The sequence below is a fragment of the Vigna umbellata genome, chromosome 10 (assembly GCF_029865625.1).
Source record: "Vigna umbellata cultivar VRB3 chromosome 10, Vumbellata_1.0, whole genome shotgun sequence".
NCBI lineage: Eukaryota > Viridiplantae > Streptophyta > Magnoliopsida > Fabales > Fabaceae > Vigna > Vigna umbellata.
The window spans coordinates 15,797,389-15,819,559 of NC_142174.1; the positions used below are offsets into that span (position 1 = coordinate 15,797,389).

General features: G+C 33.9%; 1 protein-coding gene across 1 annotated transcript; it reads right to left on the bottom strand.

Moving 5' to 3' along the window:
* Window positions 1-8,792: 8,792 nt before the first annotated feature.
* On the bottom strand, window positions 8,793-10,764 carry LOC124824398 (GATA transcription factor 18-like). Its single transcript, XM_047296826.2, has 2 exons — window positions 9,579-10,764; window positions 8,793-9,376 (listed from the first exon to the last, which is right to left on the bottom strand). Exons 1-2 carry the CDS (start codon window positions 9,981-9,983, stop codon window positions 9,083-9,085), a joined length of 699 nt encoding a protein of 232 aa, XP_047152782.1. The 5' UTR covers window positions 9,984-10,764; the 3' UTR covers window positions 8,793-9,082.
* Between the last annotated feature and the right edge of the window lie 11,407 nt (window positions 10,765-22,171).

Consider the following 22,171-nt stretch of genomic DNA (forward strand, 5'->3'; position numbering starts at 1 on the left):
GGTCTAGAATATATTTTCTTTGAGATAGAAAAATACCTTTTTCGGATCTTGCAATTTCTATGCCAAGAAAGTATTTTAGTTGTCCAAGATCCTTCATTTCAAATTCAGCAGCCAATTTCTTCTCAAGTAATTTCATTTCTTCCACATCATCTCCTGTTAACACCATATCATCTACATAGACAATAAGTATGGCCACTTTTCCTTTGTTATGCTTTATAAACAAGGTATGGTCTGAATTACTTTGTTTATACCCAAACTTCTTCATTGCTAACGTGAGTCTTCCAAACCATGCCCTGGGTGATTGTTTAAGGCCATATAAAGCCTTTTTTAATTTGCAAACTACACTTTCTTTTGAAGGGGGTAGTTGTACTCCCGGTGGAACCTCCATGTAGACCTCCTCTTCTAAATCACCATTCAAGAAGGCATTCTTTACATCAAATTGTTTCAGGGGCCAATCTCTATTAGCTGCTATGGAAATTAGAATTCGGATTGTGTTGAGTTTAGCCACTGGAGCAAACGTATCTTGATAGTCTACCCCATATTTTTGTGTGTATCCCTTTGCCACGAGTCTTGCCTTGTATTTATCAATACTTCCATCTGCTTTTAACTTCACAGTGTATACCCATTTGCACCCAATTGTCTTTTTTCCACTTGGTAAAGAAGTTAGTTTCCAAGTTTCATTTTTCTGAAGTGCTTCCATCTCGATGTTCATTGCTTGCTTCCATCTAGGATCTTCTAATGCTTCCTGCACACTGTTAGGAATAGATACAGTGGATAATTGATCAACCGTTAGAGCATATGATTCAGATAATCTATGAGATGATACATAATTGCTAATAGGGTATTTTACTTTCACTCTCGGATCTGGTTCATAAACTGATTTTGGTATACCTTTATTTTGTCGTTCTGATCTTCTAGTTTGTGTATTGTGAGTGTTAGAAGAAGTTGGGATGAAAGAGTTTTCAATAGGGACAGAAGTTACCTCAATAGTAGGTTCGGGATGTGTTTCAGAACTGTCCACATCAGGTGATTCTGGTATGTAAGGTAGACTTGGTGCCTCATTTTGTGAAGAATGACTTGCATTGAGAAGATCTGTACCTGGAAGACCGGTGGAGACTTCAGGAGAAGGATTTTGATTTGGTGGACTCTCCATAATAAGAGAAGATGTTGGAGTAGGAGTCACAGGTAAAGGTAAGCATAATTCTTCTTCTCCAATATGACGAATCTCCCCCTGAGAAGAAGAAGAGGTGACTCCCCCTGAATAGAAAGGTTCAGACTCCCTAAAGGATACTTCAAGTGTTACATGCATTTTGTGAGTTTGAGGGTCAAAGCAACGATATCCTTTTTGGACGTCAGAATAGCCGACAAAGATACATTTTTTAGCACAAGGATCAAGTTTACCACGTAATTTTTTTGGAACATGAACATAGGCAGTGCAACCAAAAACTCGAGGTTCAAGATTCATGACATGTGGAATAGAAAAGAAAGTTTCAAGCTTCTTTTGAGGGGTGAGAAAACCTAAAACACTAGAAGGAGTTCGATTTATAAGATAGGCCGCAGAGAGGACAGCCTCACCCCAATAATGGGAAGGGACATTCATGCCAAATAATGAAGCCCGTACAACCTCCAACAATTGTCTGTTTTTTCTCTCAGCAAGTCCATTTTGTTGAGGTGTATATGTACAAGAAGTTTGATGTTTGATTCCATTAGAGGTGAAGAATTCAGAAAAGGATCCATTCTTATATTCGAGGCCATTATCAGATTGAAAAATTTGTATGGAAGTATTAAATTGTGTTTGAACCATACGGTGAAATTTTTGAAAAACATGGAAGACGTCATTTTTATGTTTAAGCAAAAAAACCCACATCATTCTAGTACACTCATCAATAAAGGAGACATAATAATAAGAATGAGAAAACGAAGGGACTTTAGCAGGGCCCCAAATGTCAGAATGAATGACTTGAAAGGGAATACAACTTTTATTCATACTGGGGTAAAAGGGAATGCGATGGCTTTTAGCCATTTCACAAGTAGAACATTGAAATTTAGAGGAATGACAATTTGAAAATAAATGGGGAAACAATTTTTGAAGATAACCAAAGGAAAGGTGTCCGAGTCTTTTATGCCAAAGCCAAGTAGCAGAATGAGAAGAATCTGGAGTGTTAGTAGCAGATGCTCTGCAATGCAAGTCAGTACCACCCTCAGAGACATCTAAGAAGTAAAGATTACCACGTCTAACACCATAGCCAAGAATCACCTTGGTCTGGACGTCCTGAAAAACACAAAATGTGGGCCAAAAAATCACACTGCAGTTAAGTTGTGATGTAAGTTGACTAACAGATAAAAGATTGAAATCAAGAGAAGGAACGACAAGAACTGAATGAAGAGTGAGAGTTTTTGATAGAGTAATGGTACCCTGACCAGTAATGGAGGCAGAACCACCATTAGCAGTGGTTATGGTGGACTTACTGCATGGGAAACAATGTTGTAACATAGAAGCATCATGAATCATATGATCTGATGCGCCAGTATCAATTATCCAAGTAGAATTCCTAGAGTGAGTAGAGAAAGCAAGAGTTTTACCTAGAATACCTTCATACACAACATTAGCTTGAGGAGAGGGAGATGAGTCACCATCAGAAGAAGAATTAAGGGCTTTGGAGGAGATTTTTCTGCGAGGACGTTTGGTGAAGTCCCACCACGTTGGATAGCCGATGATTTCGTAGCAACGATTCTTGGAGTGACCAGAATCACCACAATGAGAACATAACAAGGGTTTCGCAGAGGAACTATCCTTGCGGTGTTTAGGAGGATAATTGGCAGCAGAAGAATGAGGAACTTGAGATAGTAGAGCTGAGGAATCCGAGGTAGGAGCAGGACGACCCATAGTGATACGTTGTTGATGTTCTCGACGGACATAGGCATATGTGCTCTCAAGATCCAATTTTGGGTCTTTACGAAGAATCTCTCCACGAACTTGGTCAAAATCAGAATCCAAGCCGCTAAGAAAGATGTGGACACGTAGACGAGCCATGGAAGAATGCATCTGGACTACGCCATTCACGGTGGTTTCAGAAGAAGACATACGATGATCAATTTCTTGAAATATGGAGAGTAGTTCGTTATAATAAGTAGAGAGGGGACGACCATGTTGTTTGGTGGAGAAAGATCGTTGGTTCAGTTCGAAGAGGCAAGTTTCATCGGATCCATCGTAGAATGTGCGGAGAGCTGCATCCCAAATTTGATGGGCAGATTCAAGGCGGATAAACCGCTGCATCAACGGGGGACTCATGGAATCAATAAGCCAACTTTTCACCCGTTTATTCTCAGTAATCCAGTTATCATAGGTTGGGTCATCAATGGAGGGTTTCGCAGTTGCCCCAGTGAGATACCCCGATTTGTTTCGAGCACCAATACGCATGTCCATTAACTGGGACCAAAGGGGGTAGTTTGAGTCATCAAGAATAACAGTGATGGGAAAAGAAGAATTATCTTGCTGAATGATAATATTGGAAGATGGGTTGGCCATGGTGAAATGAGAAATTTAGGGATTGGAAACAGTGCGGAGATGAAGATAAATATTCCCGGAATTAGAAAACATCTGATACCATGTTAAACAATTCACTGGGAATAAAATACAATCCTTTCATTCATATTTTTTCTTCTCAGATGTACATATTTTATAAGCAATATTAAATGCTTATATTTAAAATAGGAAATAATATAAAAACAGAAAACAACTTAAAACAGAAAACAACTTTAAATATTTAAAACTTATTCCTAATTAAGTGCAACAATAATTTAAATCTAAATTATATCTTCAACAGTTTCTAAAAAAACATGTATACAAATTGGTATTAAACATGGAATCGATTTCACTGTCACAATTGGAATAGATTACATCCTCTTCCACACCACAGACACATAAAACCAATTCTACAAATAAAATAATCGATTCCACCTTTATGCATAATGTTATTTTCAATTAAAATAAATGGTGTTTTAGTAATTCACTTGCGAAGAGTGTATCCCAGATCTCATGCTTCATGCATGAATGGCTTTAATATACTTGCTCGCAAATCATCTTTCTCAAATCCTAGTATATAGATCGAAATTGATTGTCATTAAACAGTATTAATAGGTCAGATTGCCTTACTCTCCAAATATAAAATATATTGCACTAATGGTTAATAAATGGACGTGGCTATCACAAGCCTTATAACTAGACAACTGATGTCCAGATAGAATCACCTTTTTCTATCATAATAAAATATAGACATCTTTATGAAATATATCTGACTTGAGCGTCAGTGTCTTATACAGGTCAACAACCCATTGGAGTGGATCGCGTTCTCAGAGAGGATTGAAGATCAAAAGAGAGCATAGCAAGGAAGGACGATCGACCCTCGGACCAATTCAACCGAAACATTTTGGCGTCCACCGTGGGGCCGAGCGACATCCCCATGAAGCCACGAAGAACCAGACGGCGCTCGGTCTCGACATCGCTACTTCGGATCAACACCAGGTTTTGCAACAAGAGTAAAAAAATCCGTAATAATTCCTAAAGACACGTCTTTTGTTTTAAGAATTTTCAGTAACGTTCAGCCTTACATCCAACCTTGACAGGTTCCAGTTTTCATTATAATTTACAAATTATAATATAGTTGTTCAGGTTCTACCAACTCTTAAATTATAAAATATTATCCACAGCGTTCAATCTTATCAGGTTCTACCAACTCTTAATTTTAAATTATAAAATATCTTGCACAAGAAGGTACATAGTTGCGTTCAACCTTGTCAGAAAAATGGCTTCAGAAATCCCCGCTCAACGCAGGAAGTCAGGAAAATGACTCCTGCCTCAAGCTGCTGGGGTCAGAAAAATGACTTCAGAAATCCCCGCTCAAAGCAGAAAGTCAGAAAAATGACTCATGCCTTAAGCCAATCGGGGGGAAGTAAGAAAAATGGCTTTAGAAAAATGGCTTCAGAAATCCCCGCTCAACGCAGGAAGTCAGAAAAATGGCTTCAAACGCAGGAAGTCAGAAAAATGACTCTTGTCTCAGGACCGCTCGAGGGAAGTCAAAAAAATGGCTTCAGAAATCCTCGCTCAATGTAGGAAGTCAGAGAAATGACTCACGCCTCAAGCCGCTCGGGGGAAGTCAGAAAAATGGCTTCAAACGCAGGAAGTCAGAAAAATGACTCTTGTCTCAGGACCGCTCGAGGGAAGTCAAAAAAATGGCTTCAGAAATCCTCGCTCAATGTAGGAAGTCAGAGAAATGACTCACGCCTCAAGCCGCTCGGGGGAAGTCAGAAAAATGGCTTCAGAAATTCCCACTCAACGTAGGAAGTCAAAATGATGACTCCTACCTCAAGCGGCTTGAGGGGAAGTCAGAAAAATGGCTTCAGAAATCTCCGCTCAACGTGGAAAGTTCGAAAAAAAACTCTTATCAGTCAACTACTCAACTGGTTCATTATAAAAATAAATATTAATGCGTTTACTTTATTTAAAAGCATATTTTTTGGAGTGAAGATCTCTTGCACAGGAAAAAGTTTCAAAGAGAACACTTAGTATTTTCTATTGAGTCTAAGGAACAGATCCAAAGAGAATTCCTAGAGTTCGTCGCTTAGTACATAGAGCAGACGTAAAGCATCGAAGATAGACTTTCTAAATAGAACGTGAGCGATCTCTTTTAAAGCTCATAATAATCCCTACCCACCTCTTTTAATAAAGAGCTTGCTCAGACTTCATGCTTCATTCATGCATGAATGGCTTTAATATACTTGCTCGCAAATCATCTTCCTCAAGTCCTTTTGTACTATATGAGTATACCGATCGAAATTGATTATCATTAAGCAGGTATTAATAGGTCATATTGCCTTACGCTCTCCAAATATACTGCATTAATGATTAGTTATTGGGTTTGATTACGTAAAATATATTGTTCTAATGGTTAATCAATGGATGTGGCTATCACAAGCCTTATAACTAGACAACTGATGTCCAGGTACAATCACATTTTTCTATCATAATAAAATATAAAGGAAGGACGACCGGCTCTCAAATCAATTCAACCGAAACACCTTTAAAAATCATTAAATCAAAATCATAACCACCTACAAATCCAAACAAAGGTTAAGTATTTTCTTTTAATAACATAACAAATGAAATCGTCTCTCATATTGTTTAAAGACATTGATTTTGATTAACAATATGTATTAAGTGGATATTAGTATAAATAATACACAATTTTTAAAAATATCTGTAATACTATATATATATATATATATATATATATATATATATATATATATATATATATATATATATATATAACCAAATGTCGTTCTTTAATTTATACACATATTTATTCACGTCATTAAAATAATTTTAATTTATTAGGTAATTTAACAAATTTATATAATTTTTATTTCATCTTTAGTTTTATAATTTATTTTTAAATTATTTGTACTCTAATAAACGTTTAAGTTGTTTTTACGGTATAATATAACAAGCCTGATAATTTGTACTGTGTTTTATATTTATTTGATATTTTATTTAAATGTTATTATATTTCCATTAATATTTATATAATCATAATATTTTTTTACTCATAAATAGGTTGAGACAGTCAATCTTGTCTCTCAACCATTAGTCTCCCAACCATTAGGGATGAAAAATACGAACACTGACTTATGATTTTGATAAAAAAAGTCCTTACATTATAAACATATATATACATATCTATCACGTTTCCATCTATTATCGTCTATGTAAATTACTAAATCACTTTAATTTAATAAAAGAAACACTTATATTAACTCTTGTTTGTTGCTTATTTTCTTAACTTATTTGTAAAACCAGGATGAGTCATCACCAGACTGCCGCACCCTCCATCGCGAACCACACTTGTATCAAAACACAAATCAATCAAGCACAACCTCTGAATCGCAGCTATCTGAATCTTCAACACCTAAACGCAAATTAAAACCCTAAACGCTGCAGTATAGTTCAATCCCCGTGAACTCGATCCTGACATGAAAGCTCTATGACCTATCAACAAGGTTTCGTAAGCCAAGATGAGAACTCCATAAATAAATAAAATGACAGAAAACACGGTTTGAGAAAACAGAATTAGGAATTGTAGAAAAATAAATAATAATTAAATACTTAGCGCTTTACTTAATAAACCGTCGAAATATTTTTTTTAAAAGAAATACTCCAAACTTAATTGCGGTTTTAATAAAATCACTATTTTCAGAGATTTTTGAAACCACTACAAATAAACCCCTTTTATATATTATATTTTTTGTGTAATGATAATTAAATGGTTTTCATTTAATTGTACAATGCTCATACAACCCAAATCCACAACAATAAAAATAATCATGGTTATACGTTCTGTATACATGTACACCTCTTTAAAATTTGAAGTCTATTATTTCTCTGCAAAATTTCAGACCAAACTCAACCAATTTTTTTGGTATATGAAAAATCATTCCATCTCCATCCACTCTTTAATAATTGTCTGACAAGCTGACAAAGTAAATTTTGTATATCTGCAAGCCTCATCGGTCACATATAAGGGTACATCAACAAGAAATGATAGGAAGGTATACAAGTTCTAATCAAATTAACACACGCATAATTTCACGAAAATAAATAACGTCACTTGGTATATATATATACACACACACATGCAAGACAAATATAAGGTTTAAGGTTTGATTTGTCATATTCTGTTAACATTGGTGATTTTAATTCTTATATGATGCTCAAGTAAAGAGATGTAGCAGCAATGATGTTGGGTTCTGTGATGGAAAGCTATCAGTTCCAGCTACCGCAACATAACTTCATTGGATGATAAAGATTATCATTGGATGATAAAGCAATGCGCTATTCCAAGAAGATAAAGATTATCTCACTGTATACACTGAGTACTGCACCGCAATAGAAATACTACTTTATTAAGTAAGCGAAAACAAAAAGGTAGTAAGAGTTAACAAGTCCATTACTGGTTTTCTTTTACCAAATTATTTGCGTTCATTTACCAATAAGTGCTATACTGGTTTAAGGAATATATTTGCATAAAAAAATTACACGAAAGAGCATTAATATTTCAAATTAGTATTTTAAAAATCGATTAATCATTAAAAAATATTTACATAGTCTAGCTGTGATTTGTAGAAGCTTTTGTCTGACATCATTAAATACATGGCGTAACAATTAAACGAGGCTCTGCCAGGTCTTAAGAAATTAATGATTTTTTATTTATTTAAAAACATGTTAATTAGAATATGAAAAAACTGGTGACATGAGATGAGAGTGTAGTAATAATGATTTTTAATTAAGAAATCATAGATTTATTCTTAAAAGACAGTCAGTTTGGCTGTTGTGAACCTGAGTGTCCGGTCAGAGAGAACCGTGATCCAACGTTGACACATTGGACCGTCGGAGTTGGTTCAAAGGAATTAAATGCACCCATGTCCCACTCGCTTTCGCAAATTACTGTATCTATCTATGTTCGGGTATGAATGTTCGTGTGGAAATCAGAAAATCGAAAACAACGACTATAAAATTTCAGATTCTGTTTAAGCATAAAGAAACAGTTTGTTCAAAGGAGGTAATAGTCACGAGTCATGACATGCACCTGCGAAAGTTCGAGTTATAACACAACGTGTTTCCAATTAATTGATTCAGAAACGGTCCATATTTGTGATGGTCAAACGAAAAAGTAGGTTTATACGTAATAACTGAAAGAGAAAGTTAAAGAAATAAATCCAAAGAAAAAGCAAGCTAATAAGAATATAGAATTATCTCATTCTCACACCAAGGGCGAGAAAAGGAAGCAAACAAAACGGAAAAGGTAAAAAGAAACATAAAATCCACGATTCGAGACCATCATAACCATCGCAATCAAAAACATCATCGTAAAACGTTGACGTATAACTGCCTGTGTGTTTGATTGGTCTTGACCGTATCCAGGTAACCACGCTAGCTAGCTACCTCCTTTTGTAATATCTTGTGTTACTATTATTATATTATTATCATCATTATAATATGCTATTAATTTTTTGTTTTCAACGTTCATCTTGTGAAGTCGTGGACGAGGCTCGTTCTGTCTGCGACGTTGAGTCTCCACGAGAGAAACGGAATGCCGTTATCGGCGTCTCGATCGCCGTCATCCGCGAAACGGAACTCGCTCCCCATCCCCGGCGAGAAACACTGCATCTTCTGACTCTGCGGGTGTGCGTACCACGAGTTGTTGTACACCTGCGCCGATTCCATCATGCCGCCAGAAGCCCGCTGCGGCGGTGCGGCCGCGGCACTCGCCCTTCTTTCCTCCTTCTTGAATCTAATCCCACACGCATTGCACAGCGACTGCAATGCAATTCACACAAAGTCACAAACCACTCTTCAATGTCGGAGAAAAAGAATGAAAATATTGATTAAACTACATTGTACAGGAGAAGAGATAAGCAAAAAAATATGTTTTCTTTTGGTGATTAATGAATTGAATGTTGTTTTGGAAAAAAAAAATATAGAGTTTAAGTTCGGAGAAGTGATAAGTATGGTGATTTACCTTGGGGCCTCGGGGGCCATTTCTCCAAAGGGGAGTCGAGGTGGTATCACAATTGGCGCAGCGGCGAGCGATGAGAGGGTCGGGGTTTGAGGTGGTATTGGAGGTTCTGGAGGACTTGGTTTGGGATTGAGGGTTGTGTTTGGATTGTAGTAAGTCCCAACAGAAGTTAGAAACGGATCTACGTTCGTGGCGAGTAGGTTTTTGGTCGTCTTGGGAGAAACGGGTGGATGGGGTACCGAGGGAAAGGGTGCAGTCAACGGAAGAGGAAGAAGAAGAAGAGGAGGAGGTGAAGGAATAATCGTAAATGTCGGAATCTTGGTAGGGTGGTTTGTGGTTTGGCCCGGAGAAGGGCATTGAGAAGGAGGTGGTTTGGCCGTGGGAGATGCCACACGTACAGGGTCCCATGACGTGCCCCTGGGAGACACTGCAACAGCGATATTGATGAAGGGCCTCTGGAATTGGGAAAGGAAAGGACTTAAGGGAATTGATAGGGAGAGAAAGAAAGAAGAGGGAAAATAATATAAGAAGAGGTTAACGGTGAGAAATGAGAAGCGGGTGTAGCTGGTAGGCTTGTGAGCTTATAAGAAATGTAAATACCAGTCAGCAGGTGCAGTCCACGTTGTCCTTAATATAGGAATATGAATTTGAGTTTGATGAGAGAGAAGTTAAAGGATATAATAATTTAAATTATAAAGATGTTAGCAGAGAGAGAGAGAGAGAGAGAGGGAGAAGGAGGAAGGAAGTGTGGCAATGTTGGTGAGGTGATGCAATAATTGGGGTGAAGGAGTTTGGATTTATAGCATAGCACAGCATAGGACGTAGAATAGCAGTGTAGGAAAGGGTGAGGTGGAAGGGAAAGAGAAAGAGAGACGGTGGGGGTGTTGCTTAGTTTTGGTCATTGGTTAATGGGTAGTCAAAAGAGCCCACGTGACGAGAGGGAACAGTCTTCCATGGATCTGCCTTTTCCGATCACGAGGTTTTAGTGTCCCTGCAAGGAAAATATAATACTTTCCAATCCAACCCCCTTATTCTCACGCTCCTTTTCCTCTCCTCCGCAACCACGCTCTAACTCATCCTACACAATCTACAAACCCTTCTTACCACGCTGCTTAATGCCTAAGTTATCTCCTTACATGTTTTTTTATCAAATTTATGACATTCAGTATGAGCAAAATCAGTGACCGGTACACTTATTGAATATGTTACTGTAAAAAAGTTTGTTATATAAGTGGTGTAACTAATATTGAATTTTGATGAAGAGGTTTGTTTTGAACAGAACAATGACCGAGCAATGATCTCCTCCAAAGACCCAGATTCCGTTACTTGTTATAGGGCGTCGAATCCATCAAATCTACACCAACAAGCAGTTTTGGCTGCCGTACCATGCGAATCACGTGAATCCAAAACAAAAGCCAAGCTCGTCATGATAGTAACCTCATGCCCCGAATCCGAAACTGATCACCACTTTGCTTTTTGTATGCGCCTACAGTGGAAGCTCTAGTGGTCGAAGAGAAGATCCCTGGGGTTTTCATTCATTTTTTTTTATCACATTGCGAAAGCAAGAGAGAGATACAGAGAAAAGTGTTCAAATGGAATACAATAGATGCTCTGCAATCATCAATCATCAATCATCAATCATCAATCATCAATCCAAACTTTGCCAGTTAATCGCACTGTGTTTTTGTTTGTTTGGGTCAAAGCTCGTTAGATAATAGAAGAAGGCATTGCAAAAAAGAAAGAAAAAGAAGACAAAAGAAAAGGAGCAGAGAAAAAATATAAGAAAATCCAAAAACTGGAGTTGTTTTAAAAAAGAAAAATAGAGAGGTGCCCCACATCATCATACCCAGGCAAAGCAAAGCCAAGCCCAAACAAACAAACTCCTCTGAAACACATCGATCCCATTCGATGAAAAAGATTCAAAAACATTCACTGAGAGTGAGAATCAGATCGTCTAGAGATTGATGAAGCACGGTTCCACAAACGGGACGACCACCGCTCTCCAAAAGATGCTCTCCGTTTGCTTTGTAATCTGCGACCGAAAACCAGGATTAGATAAATTTTTACAATTCAGATCTGTCAATAGAATATATTCCCCAGGGGAGTATCAACTCTCCAATCCAAGTTTCAAATCATGTGAAACCCTAAATAAAATACAAAAACACACAGAAATAATAATATTATTATTATTATTATCGTCCAAATTTGAAATTATTGGAATAAGGTGCTCCAAGACCAAACGCAGCAACAATACAAGACTCATTGAATATAGTCTTTAATCTCGTGATCATCTGCAAAAGTGGTTCAAACCATGATTCCATGTTTGCGCACAACTGAAAACTCCAACGGGAAACTCCGATAAAAAAAAAGGGGGCGTAACGAAAAAAGGTCATAAAACATCTATAGGATCCAACGCTACGTTGCCATCGCTAGCCCACTTCAACCTTTGACACATAACAGTCACCGTCGGTGAGTGACTGTTGCAAATAATTCAGTTTACCAAATTTTTGGAATCTTCTTTTTCTTTTTTGCCTAGTTATCTTAAAAAAAGACTGTTACTTAAACTCCGAAATTATTTGCCACTAATTTCTGACATTGTTGCTGTTCTTGTGGATGATGCTCCCAACAAAAAAATTGACCGAAAAGAAAGACTAAATTCGTTTTTAATTGTATGTAGGATCCTAATTAAAAGTTTGTTGTTCTCTATGAAATTATAAGTTTGTTAAAGGAAAACATATTGGGGTGAATTGATTTTATAAGATGAGTGGGAATTTACGTAGAAAGTGAGGCTTTGAGGAAAATAATGAAAGCATACTATTAAATCCATTTAAGAAATATAAAAATGAAATGAAAAATGTGAATATGTTTTACGGTAGAAATGATTTCATCATGCAAAATTAAACGCTATCATTATCAGGACAAAATATTGTATCAGATAGAAACGCAAATACTGAATAGCACAGTTTCAAAAATGAAAAGTTGAACAGCACGCAAGGGATCAATTGATCAAGAAATACCCACTTGACATAAAGTAGTTAACGACCGATTAAAAAACAAAAAACTTGTGAATTGATGAGCTTTATAGATGATTACTTCCAAGCATGAACGACAAGGGAGAATATAATAGTAAATTTAAAAAAAGAAAGATAAAGAAATGTTCTTTTAAGGAGCATACAAAATACACAATGGTTTAAGACCGGGTTTGACCAGTTGACCAGAAGGTTAGACCTCCGTAGGGAGACAATTAGATGTTAGAGAGTGTGGTCTCAGATGTTATATGATACTGACAACAAGTTAACTTTCTTAGGTAGCTGGATTTCTCCTACAATACGGTTCCCTTTTTCTACATGTTCCTCCTTTGCCTCCCACTTTACATTTTGTTCCTTCTTTTCCTCCTGCTCTTATTCCTATTCCACCTTCTTCCTACTTTCAAACCTCACCAATCTCTGCCAAAGAAGATCCCGTCAACAACAAAATCACTGGACCAATCCGATCCCAATCCACCTTGCCAAAAGCTCTCCAAACAACAGATTTAAACTCAAAACAAGAAAAAAAAAAATCCCAAACCCCCAGGTGAGAGAAAGACAGACATTCCAGTTGTATCTTGTTGCTTTTGAGGAGGAGTGGAATTTTATTCGTTCCCAAAGTTTATTTTAGTAATAATTGTGCCATTTGTTTTATGCATTGTATCTATTTACTAATGTTCTAGTAAATTCCACCACCCAAGTGTTGAACACACTTACACTTGCATTGCATGCAATTTAAACAACTTGTTTCGCAACTCCCACGTGGCATATTAGTGGATGATATTATTATTATTAATAATAATGGATTGGTTTTAGGAAATTTGTCGGATTAGGCGTTAGATACGATTTATTTGATTTGATGAGCTGTGGGTGTGATGGTGGTGGAGTGTGTTTTTTCTTAGAATTGGGGATGACATAAGTGTTCTATAAGTACTAGGGTTTGGGAAATTGAAAAGTGGAATAGGTGAGTCCCACCAAATCCAAGGGGGCACGTAATGTGATGATTAACGATAGCATTACGTGTAAGACCGTGCAAAACTGCGGGTGTGAGGCGGTGACCTGTAATCACACACGCACGCTCTTCTTTATCTTCTCTTTCAAATCAAAATCAATCATACTTCGCGGCTCATTCTTTCTTTAATTAATCACGGTTTATTTTAATCATCCACTTCTAACAATGGAAAATTTTGAATCACCGATACAAGCAGAATTGACCAAAAAAAAACTTATACTCTTTCTTTCGATTTGTATTTACTTCCATCGAACACTTGTTAATAAAAAATAATCTTTCTTTGTCGATTCTGCTTTTTCAATGTTTTTTTTATTAACATATAAGTAATGTCTTGGTATAAATCCACGTTATATATTAGACAAGTATTTTTTTTTTATGATCTAAACTATTATAACAGTGGAGTGGATGAGTGTCTTCTGGAAAAGTGTTGGGAAATTTGTTTTCTGAGAGTGATTGAATGCATTTCAGAAAATAAAATTCGGAATGATGTGGTGCAGGAAAAATTTTGTTGACAGTCTTTTGTTTTTTCTCTTCCACAAGTCATAATGGAAAGATGCTCCCTCCACCACCACTGCCTTCTTCCAGCACCTCCTCAATTTACTTTTTTTCCAAAATTATCCTTAAGTTAATTTTTCTTTTTACTTTTAAATTAACTTTTTATATTTTTAATTAAAAATCCTAATTCTATACCCTCGTTCCAGCACACACCACCTCCCCCTCTCTTCTCTTTCTTTTTTCCATTTCCGTCACCCACCACCCCCCTCCCCTCTTCTCCTTCTCTTTTCCATTTTCATCACCCACCCTCACACCCATGCCCCCCTCCCTCTTCTCCTTTTCTTTTCCATTTTCCTCACTCACCTTCACACCCACCACCTCCCATTTCTTCTCTTTCTCATTTCCGTCACCCACCTTCACACCCACCACCCTCCCCCTTCTTCTTCTCTTTCCCTTATATATACATACAATGTGTGTGCTGGTATGTGAAAAAAATGAAAAATTCATTAACTACTAAAACCTTATTAAGAAAAAGTTGTGTGTTTTACTCCATGAAAAACAAAAAAAACTGGCTATGGAGGTCTAAACGGATATTCATATCCGTTTGGTTGTGCCTACGGATGTTGATCTTTCATTTCTGTTTTTTTTAACGTTTTAATTACGGTAATTTAATTTTTAGGGTAATTGTGGAATGGGTAGTGCAGGAAGAGATTCGTGTTGGTGTAGGTGGTGCAGGAAGAGATTCGTGTTGGTGTAGGAGGAACACCCGTCATAATGTGTTATTGAGCCCATCACATACCAACTTTTTTTTTTTAATTTGGGTAGGCTGGGAGCCCAAAATTCGAACAACTCCAACAGGTCATAAGTGAGGCAGTTGCTCCCTACACCACCACTGGCTGCTTCCAGCACCTCTCTGTCCCTATTTTACCCTCTAGTAATTTAATTTTTAGGGTTAATACTTTTTAACTTTTAAACCACTTCGTTAATGACCTAGTAATGGTCCCCTGTGCATGCAACGGATCTTGGTGGTGGTGGTGATGCAGGCTTCCCAACATCCATTAAAGGTGATTCGTGTGAAAAACGGTGCATTTCGAGCGGTTTCGTAGGAAGCGAACGATGGCTGCGTGTCGGTGGAGGACGAGGACTCTAGCGTCTGCGGTTTCGTGCCAAAAGCGGTGGACGCAACGGCACTGGACAGTAGCTGCAGCGTTTTCAACTCCTCCTCGACGGAGAACGAGTCCTCGATGTAGTTTGAGAGTCATTCTAGTTCCGCCATATCATCATACTGTCACAAAATCACGAGAAGAGAAAATTCAATTTCAAAAACAAAAAACGAATTTAATTTAAACTAACTTGAATCATCACAATTATCTGTTTATTCCATCATCCAGTGGTCAACCTCGGAGAATTACTTACCGGAACGCAGAGTTTTCCAGACAATGACACCCTTCATCCTGGTAACTTAACCAACTTTTTCTCTGTTTTATTTTACTTGACAAATATCAAAATTTAACTAAATATATTTTTAAGATACTCAATACAAATCAAATTTATTTTGATTATAATGTCTACTGTGAGAGTAAATTGTTCTCATCAAATTTCTAAATTTATTTGTGTTTGATGACATCGAAACAAATAAAGAGAAAACAAATATTTTCTTCGATACACAGATTGTAAATAATAATAATAGCTTGGGTCATAACTTTTGGATTCACATCTTCTTGGGTTCTGCTATACCAAGTAAGGGAGGTTCCGTGATGTCCAACTATTGGTGCATTAGAAGCAGGTAACAACTACATTTATATAAAATAATGCAGAACAATTAAGTCAGATTTGCAAACCACATTTTCTTTTCTGTTCCCCCTTTTTACTTTCTCCCAATGAATTAATATTCTCAAACAAACAGACCTCCAGATGAGTGTTCCCTCGCTTCCTTCTCCATTTCAAATTGGACCAACTACAGACGCAGAAAGGAAGCACCACCAACGAATGACCACCGTACACACCGTCGCAGCGCACTGCCGAATGACCACCGCACACACCACCGCACTGTCGTATCGCCGCACCACGAACATCCATACTATCCCACCACGAACCAAAACCAAAATGGAGAAAAAGTGGAAACAAATATGTAGGAGAGAAAGTGAGGATGGGAGAAACGGATCTGGAAATGAGAGTTGGGGGGTGTGGGACTGTGTAAGAGAGTTAAAATGAGGTAGTGATTTAGGATTTTAGGAAAAAGTAAATAAATATGGTTAAAGTAAAAAATGGTACTTTTGTAATTAATTTCTTTTAGGAGGTATGGAGAGGTACACAGAGCATTTGGTGGTGGTGGAGGGAATAACTATCCATAAGTGATTGCAACCCATATTGCTGAGGTACCCTATCCTGGATTTCCTTTACTAGTTACATTTTTTTCTCTTCAATTCACACTCATCCCGGAATCACCCTTTCGTTGGCTTTGTGGACTATCCTTTTTGGAAAAGAGACATACCTCTCCGGTGAAGGAATCCATCTTGTACAACCAGAACTTTGTCGCTACCCTTTTCTCCGGTAGACAAATTCGGATGCATGTCGATTGCTGGTCTCTTCTCCATGCAGAAAACGCAGCTCATACCGTTGAAGGCTTGGAAGAAGATGCAACCAAAGCTGCAGATGAAGATGCAACAGTGAAAGATTAAGGTTAAAATAACATTAAAAAAAGGTTAGTTTTGGTATTTTATGGGTGCAGGAAGAAAAATGATAACGTGGAAAAAGCGATTGCCACTGTAGTATGATTATTTTGTTAAATTTTTATCTAATATTTCTTTATGTGAGTTTTTAAATATTAGTACAATATATATAATATTAAAAGAGATTTAAAGATTAAGTAAATAAATAATAAATATTTTAAGTTTATAATTAAGTTTTGAATAGAATTATTGTGAAAAAGTAATTTATAGGTTTTAAAATTTAATATGTTTGTATAAATGTAAAGAACACACTTTATATTGTAACATCTAATTTTAATAATATAAAATTATTAAAATAAAAATGCAATATAATATTATTAAAATAAATGCAAAGATTATATTCTTGAAGAACAAAATCTAACTATTTTGTTGTTCTTCTTTCAACTAAACGTTAAATCAATCGCAAAGATATCATCTTCCTAAGCTCACACGAGTTAAGGTGATTATTGCAAAAAAAAAAAAAACAACACACAAACAAACACAAAAACAATGATAAACTAGTGGTGAAACCGTTCGTCTTAATAAAATAAAATTTCATCATACATTATATTAGTCGCATAATATAAACATTCATTCTAAACATGCCATAGACTTAGACTTGATCATTTGAATATAGTATGCATGTCGAGTTAGGGTGGTTCATGCACTTGTAATGGTAATACTTTTGGCTCACCCTAAGCTACCATACAAAGGTTAGTCCATAAAATGTCTTTAGCAATGGTTAAACCCTTAGACCGGACCTCCTATTACTCTCCACGACATAATCATTCATCTCTACATTAGATTGAGATTATTGAGAGAGTCAAGATAAACATCTAACTTAACTCTGACCATTCATACAAACAACAATATAGGGCAGTACCATGTAACCTCTCCACGAGGATCATGGAATTACGTCCATCAATATCATTCATATATTCATCATCGTCATATATCTCTCATAATCATATATACATATACTTCACACAAACGTTACATACTATCACATGAAACCTCAAAGCATTCATCATAGAACCATAAACAATGCATCAAGAAATCATAATACAGCCTAAAAATCAATTAACCAATACTTGAGAATTGGCGCTCAGCGCCCTAGGTTATGTTCCCTAGTGCTCAACGCCCCAAGGCTGGCGCTCAGCGCCTTGGCCTCTGGAAACTAGCACTCAGGTGCCATGACAACAGGCAACACTTATGTTTTCTAGTTTGGCACTTGAGACTTATTTCTACAGATCAAATTGGATCTTTAAACATTAGGGTTGATATGAAAACACGTTTATAATTCAAACCAAGTACCACTTTAATCAATATACATGAGACTATGTACATTAACCACTATGACAACTCCAAAAAGAGCCTAAACTCATATCAACCCTTTTTCTCTCAATTTTTTGTAAACTAAAGGTTGTAGCAACTCAAAAACATTCTCCAACACCTTAAATTCAATGTAACTTCTATATTTTAGATTTTCACTATCTAGAACCTCCAAGTTGAACTTAAAACATGACATAATAACAATATACATACTCCATATCATATTTCACTTAATTTAACATCTACACAAGTCCTAAATAACCTAGGAAATGACCCTAAACTTATGATTTTCTCATCTAACCCTTATCTAAAAATCTCAGTAGTTGAAACCCCCAAAATGAACAAGAATCCACACAAAACACCTCTTATTAACTCTTAATCAATACTAGAACATATTTCCTTCAAAACATGTCTCAAACAAGTTCTAAATATCTCTATAAAATGTCCCATATTATTGTTTATCCCTTTAGACTCATACTTCTAAAAATCACTTATCAACACCCTTCTTTTTGACCAACTAATTCCTATTTAAATTCATACTTTTTCTTTTCAACACACACACACCAAATTCATTATTAACCATTTCACCAGCAAACAACATATTCCACACAATGATCACATTCAATCATAATTATTCAACTAAATTCAATTTAATCAAACATATGTAATTCAATCATGTTCATTTCAAGCAATCGATTCAACATTCATTGTACTCACATGATACCTACTATCATTTCATATTTTATAACTTGAAATTAAATACAACACTAGCTTCCCTTACTTTTTAGAAACTCCAACTAATTATAGAGAGCCCTACTATGCTCCCTCACCTTAAAGAGACTAAACAATCCCTACAGATCACAAAAATATGATCAAGGTATACCATTAGAACCACTGATTAATAGAGAACTTAAGAGAAGTCTCATACCAAACATGCAACAGAGAGAAACATCACATGCATTAAAGAACGTGAAACTAGAGAAAGAGGTAAAAAATTGACTTACTCTATTTGAAAAACTAATCGAGCAGACTTGAAGATCTCACCGCAAGAATCACACACGTAATCTCTCACCCTTAGAGAAGACAAAACACTCTAAAAAATAATTTTTATAAAGATGATGTGTGAAATAATAAAACTCGTTTATAATAATTTCTTTTATATTAAAACCTTTTAATATTAAAATAATATAATTTCATTATTTTTAAGTTACTACCACTCCTAAATTACCATTTTCTAAATATACCAATCATTTTAAAATTTTATTCAAACAAACTCATTTTTATTTTAATTTTATATTGCTCATACATTTAATTAATATATGGGAAACCAAATTTTCAACCGTAAATATTACTACCAAGTTATTCTTATTTTTATTTTAACATTTTTTTTAGAAATTATACTATAATTTAGTTGTTAGATAATCGAATTAGAGAATAAATATTGTGTAATGTCAATAATTCAACTCTTGAATTCTCAACTTAAATAATAAATAAATAAAATTTGGAAATTAAAATGAAAATGAATTTATTTATTTAAATTATTTTTAAATAAATTTATGTTTAGAAAATTAATAAAAATTATTAATATAAATAAATTTATACATAAATAAGTATTATAAAATATTGTTTAACATCTCATAATAAAACCATTATATAGAATTATCTAATACGCGTTACAACATTTTAACGTATTATTAAAAAAACACACAGCATATATCATATATATATATATATATATATATATATATATATATATATATATATATATATATATATATATATTTCTCAATTCATTTATTTTTTAATTTATTAATGTACATCTAATACTTTTATTTATTTATTTTATTTATTTTATTAATTCATTTATTTATTTATTTTATTTATTATTTATTTTATTTTATTTTATTAATTCATTTATTTAATTTAGAAAAATGTATTTTTTTGGAGAAATGTATTTTACTAGATTTGAACCTATATCCCAAGTGTTACAAGATGTTTACCATCTGAGCTACTATAAATTTTGTTTAACTTATCACGTTTTATTTATATAAACTTATTAATTATATTTTTCATTCACTAAGAAATTTATTACTACTAGTAATAAAATTGCTACTATTAAGTAAATATTTTTCATGATTACAATCTTTATTAACATTAACACCAAAAGGTAAAACAGAAATAAAAGCATCACAAATAATATTACTACTATAAGATAAGTTTGAAATAAAAAAAAAATATTTTTAAGGGAAAAATATTAAAAAAAAACATTTTTATATTACATAATTATATTTTTAAAAATTGCAATCAATTCCAAATTAATAATTAAAATTTCATAATGAAAAGAGTAACCAATAAAAATACAATCAACTCTTTTAATTCTTATTATTTCTTTTATTATTGAGAGATACATTAACCTTTCAAACTCTACACGATAAACATAATTCTTTTTGTTTTTTCATAACTTTTAAAGAGCCTTATCAAATATTTTATAAGAAATTTTATATTAATTATGATAAAAAGAATATAAAACTCACCTACCTCACGTAATTTTGAGTTTACTTGAGAGTGACTTAAATATTAAAGATATATGATATGATATTATCTTTAACTTGCTCAATAAAAATAATAACAAAGAATAAAATATTTTATCAATGAGAATGTTAAGAAAATATTAAAAAAATAAAAACCAATCAAATTAAACTACTTTTATAATAAACAACGAATAAATATTATTAATGAAAAATATATTAAAAAAAATTGGATTAAAACACAGAACGTTATGTTTATACAACAAAAGAATTTTTTAATATTATGAAGACTAATATTTTTAAAATATAATATATAAGAGACTACAAACACAGAAATTATTGTTGTGTTTTATTTTACATTTACAAATAAAAAAGAATAAAAAGCATTTAATAAAAATGATTAAAATAAAATAAATATAATAACTTTAAAAAATATTCATCTTATAAAATTAAAGTTTATAAATTTTTTAATAATAAAAAAATTAAAAATTATTTACCTTTAAATCATATTAGTATTTCTAACAATTTCTTTAACTTATGTTGAAATTTAGAAAGATCAAACCGATTAATTATTCAACAAATTATAAAAGATCATCCTTTTCTAAACTGGATTGGAAATTCTAATTCAGTATAAAATCAGATCCAAACTAACTATTTTTCGTCAAATTAAGGGCGAATCAGCTCCTCAGCCTAACCTATGTTTTCATTATTCAAAGATGAGGAGACCAAAGCCTAACCTATGTTTTCATTATTCAAAGACGAGGAGACCAAAGCCTAACCTATATTTTCATAACAATTAATTCAATTTTTATTTTAATATTTTTTATTTTATTTATTTAACTTGTTAATATAAAGACTTATACTAATAAATGTTAAGTTAATATAATATATTATTTTATTTTATTTATTATTTAATTATTTGACTTTATTAAAAATTTATCAATTATATTTATAATTTATCTAATTATTTAAACTCAAAATAATAAAACAATTAAAATCATAATTTATTATTTTTTAATATAATTAATTGTGTTATAAAAAATATTATTATTTATTTTGAATTATGTTAAAACATCTTTTACTATTCTTGAAATCAAGACAATGAGAACATGCAAGATAGGCAGATACTAATGTGATGCTGATAGTATCAAGTGTCATATGGAGTTAAGTTGGGAAAGGGAATTTTTTTTTATTCAAACATCTTATTTTCCTTTTGATTTGTCAATTTTCATTTCTTATTTTGAATATCAATACTAATTACATATATTTTTTGTTTATTTTTTATTTTATTTTTTACTTTTGTGCGTATAGTGTAAGGGATAAATCTAAGAACCCGCAAATTCAATAATTTTTTTATCTTATTATTAATCAATAACTTATATATATATATATATAAAATGAATCTTACAAATTGTAAATATTAATTTGTTAAGAATTAATCAAAATGAGGCTATAGTATTACTGGAATTGAAATATCAACAAATTCTGAGGA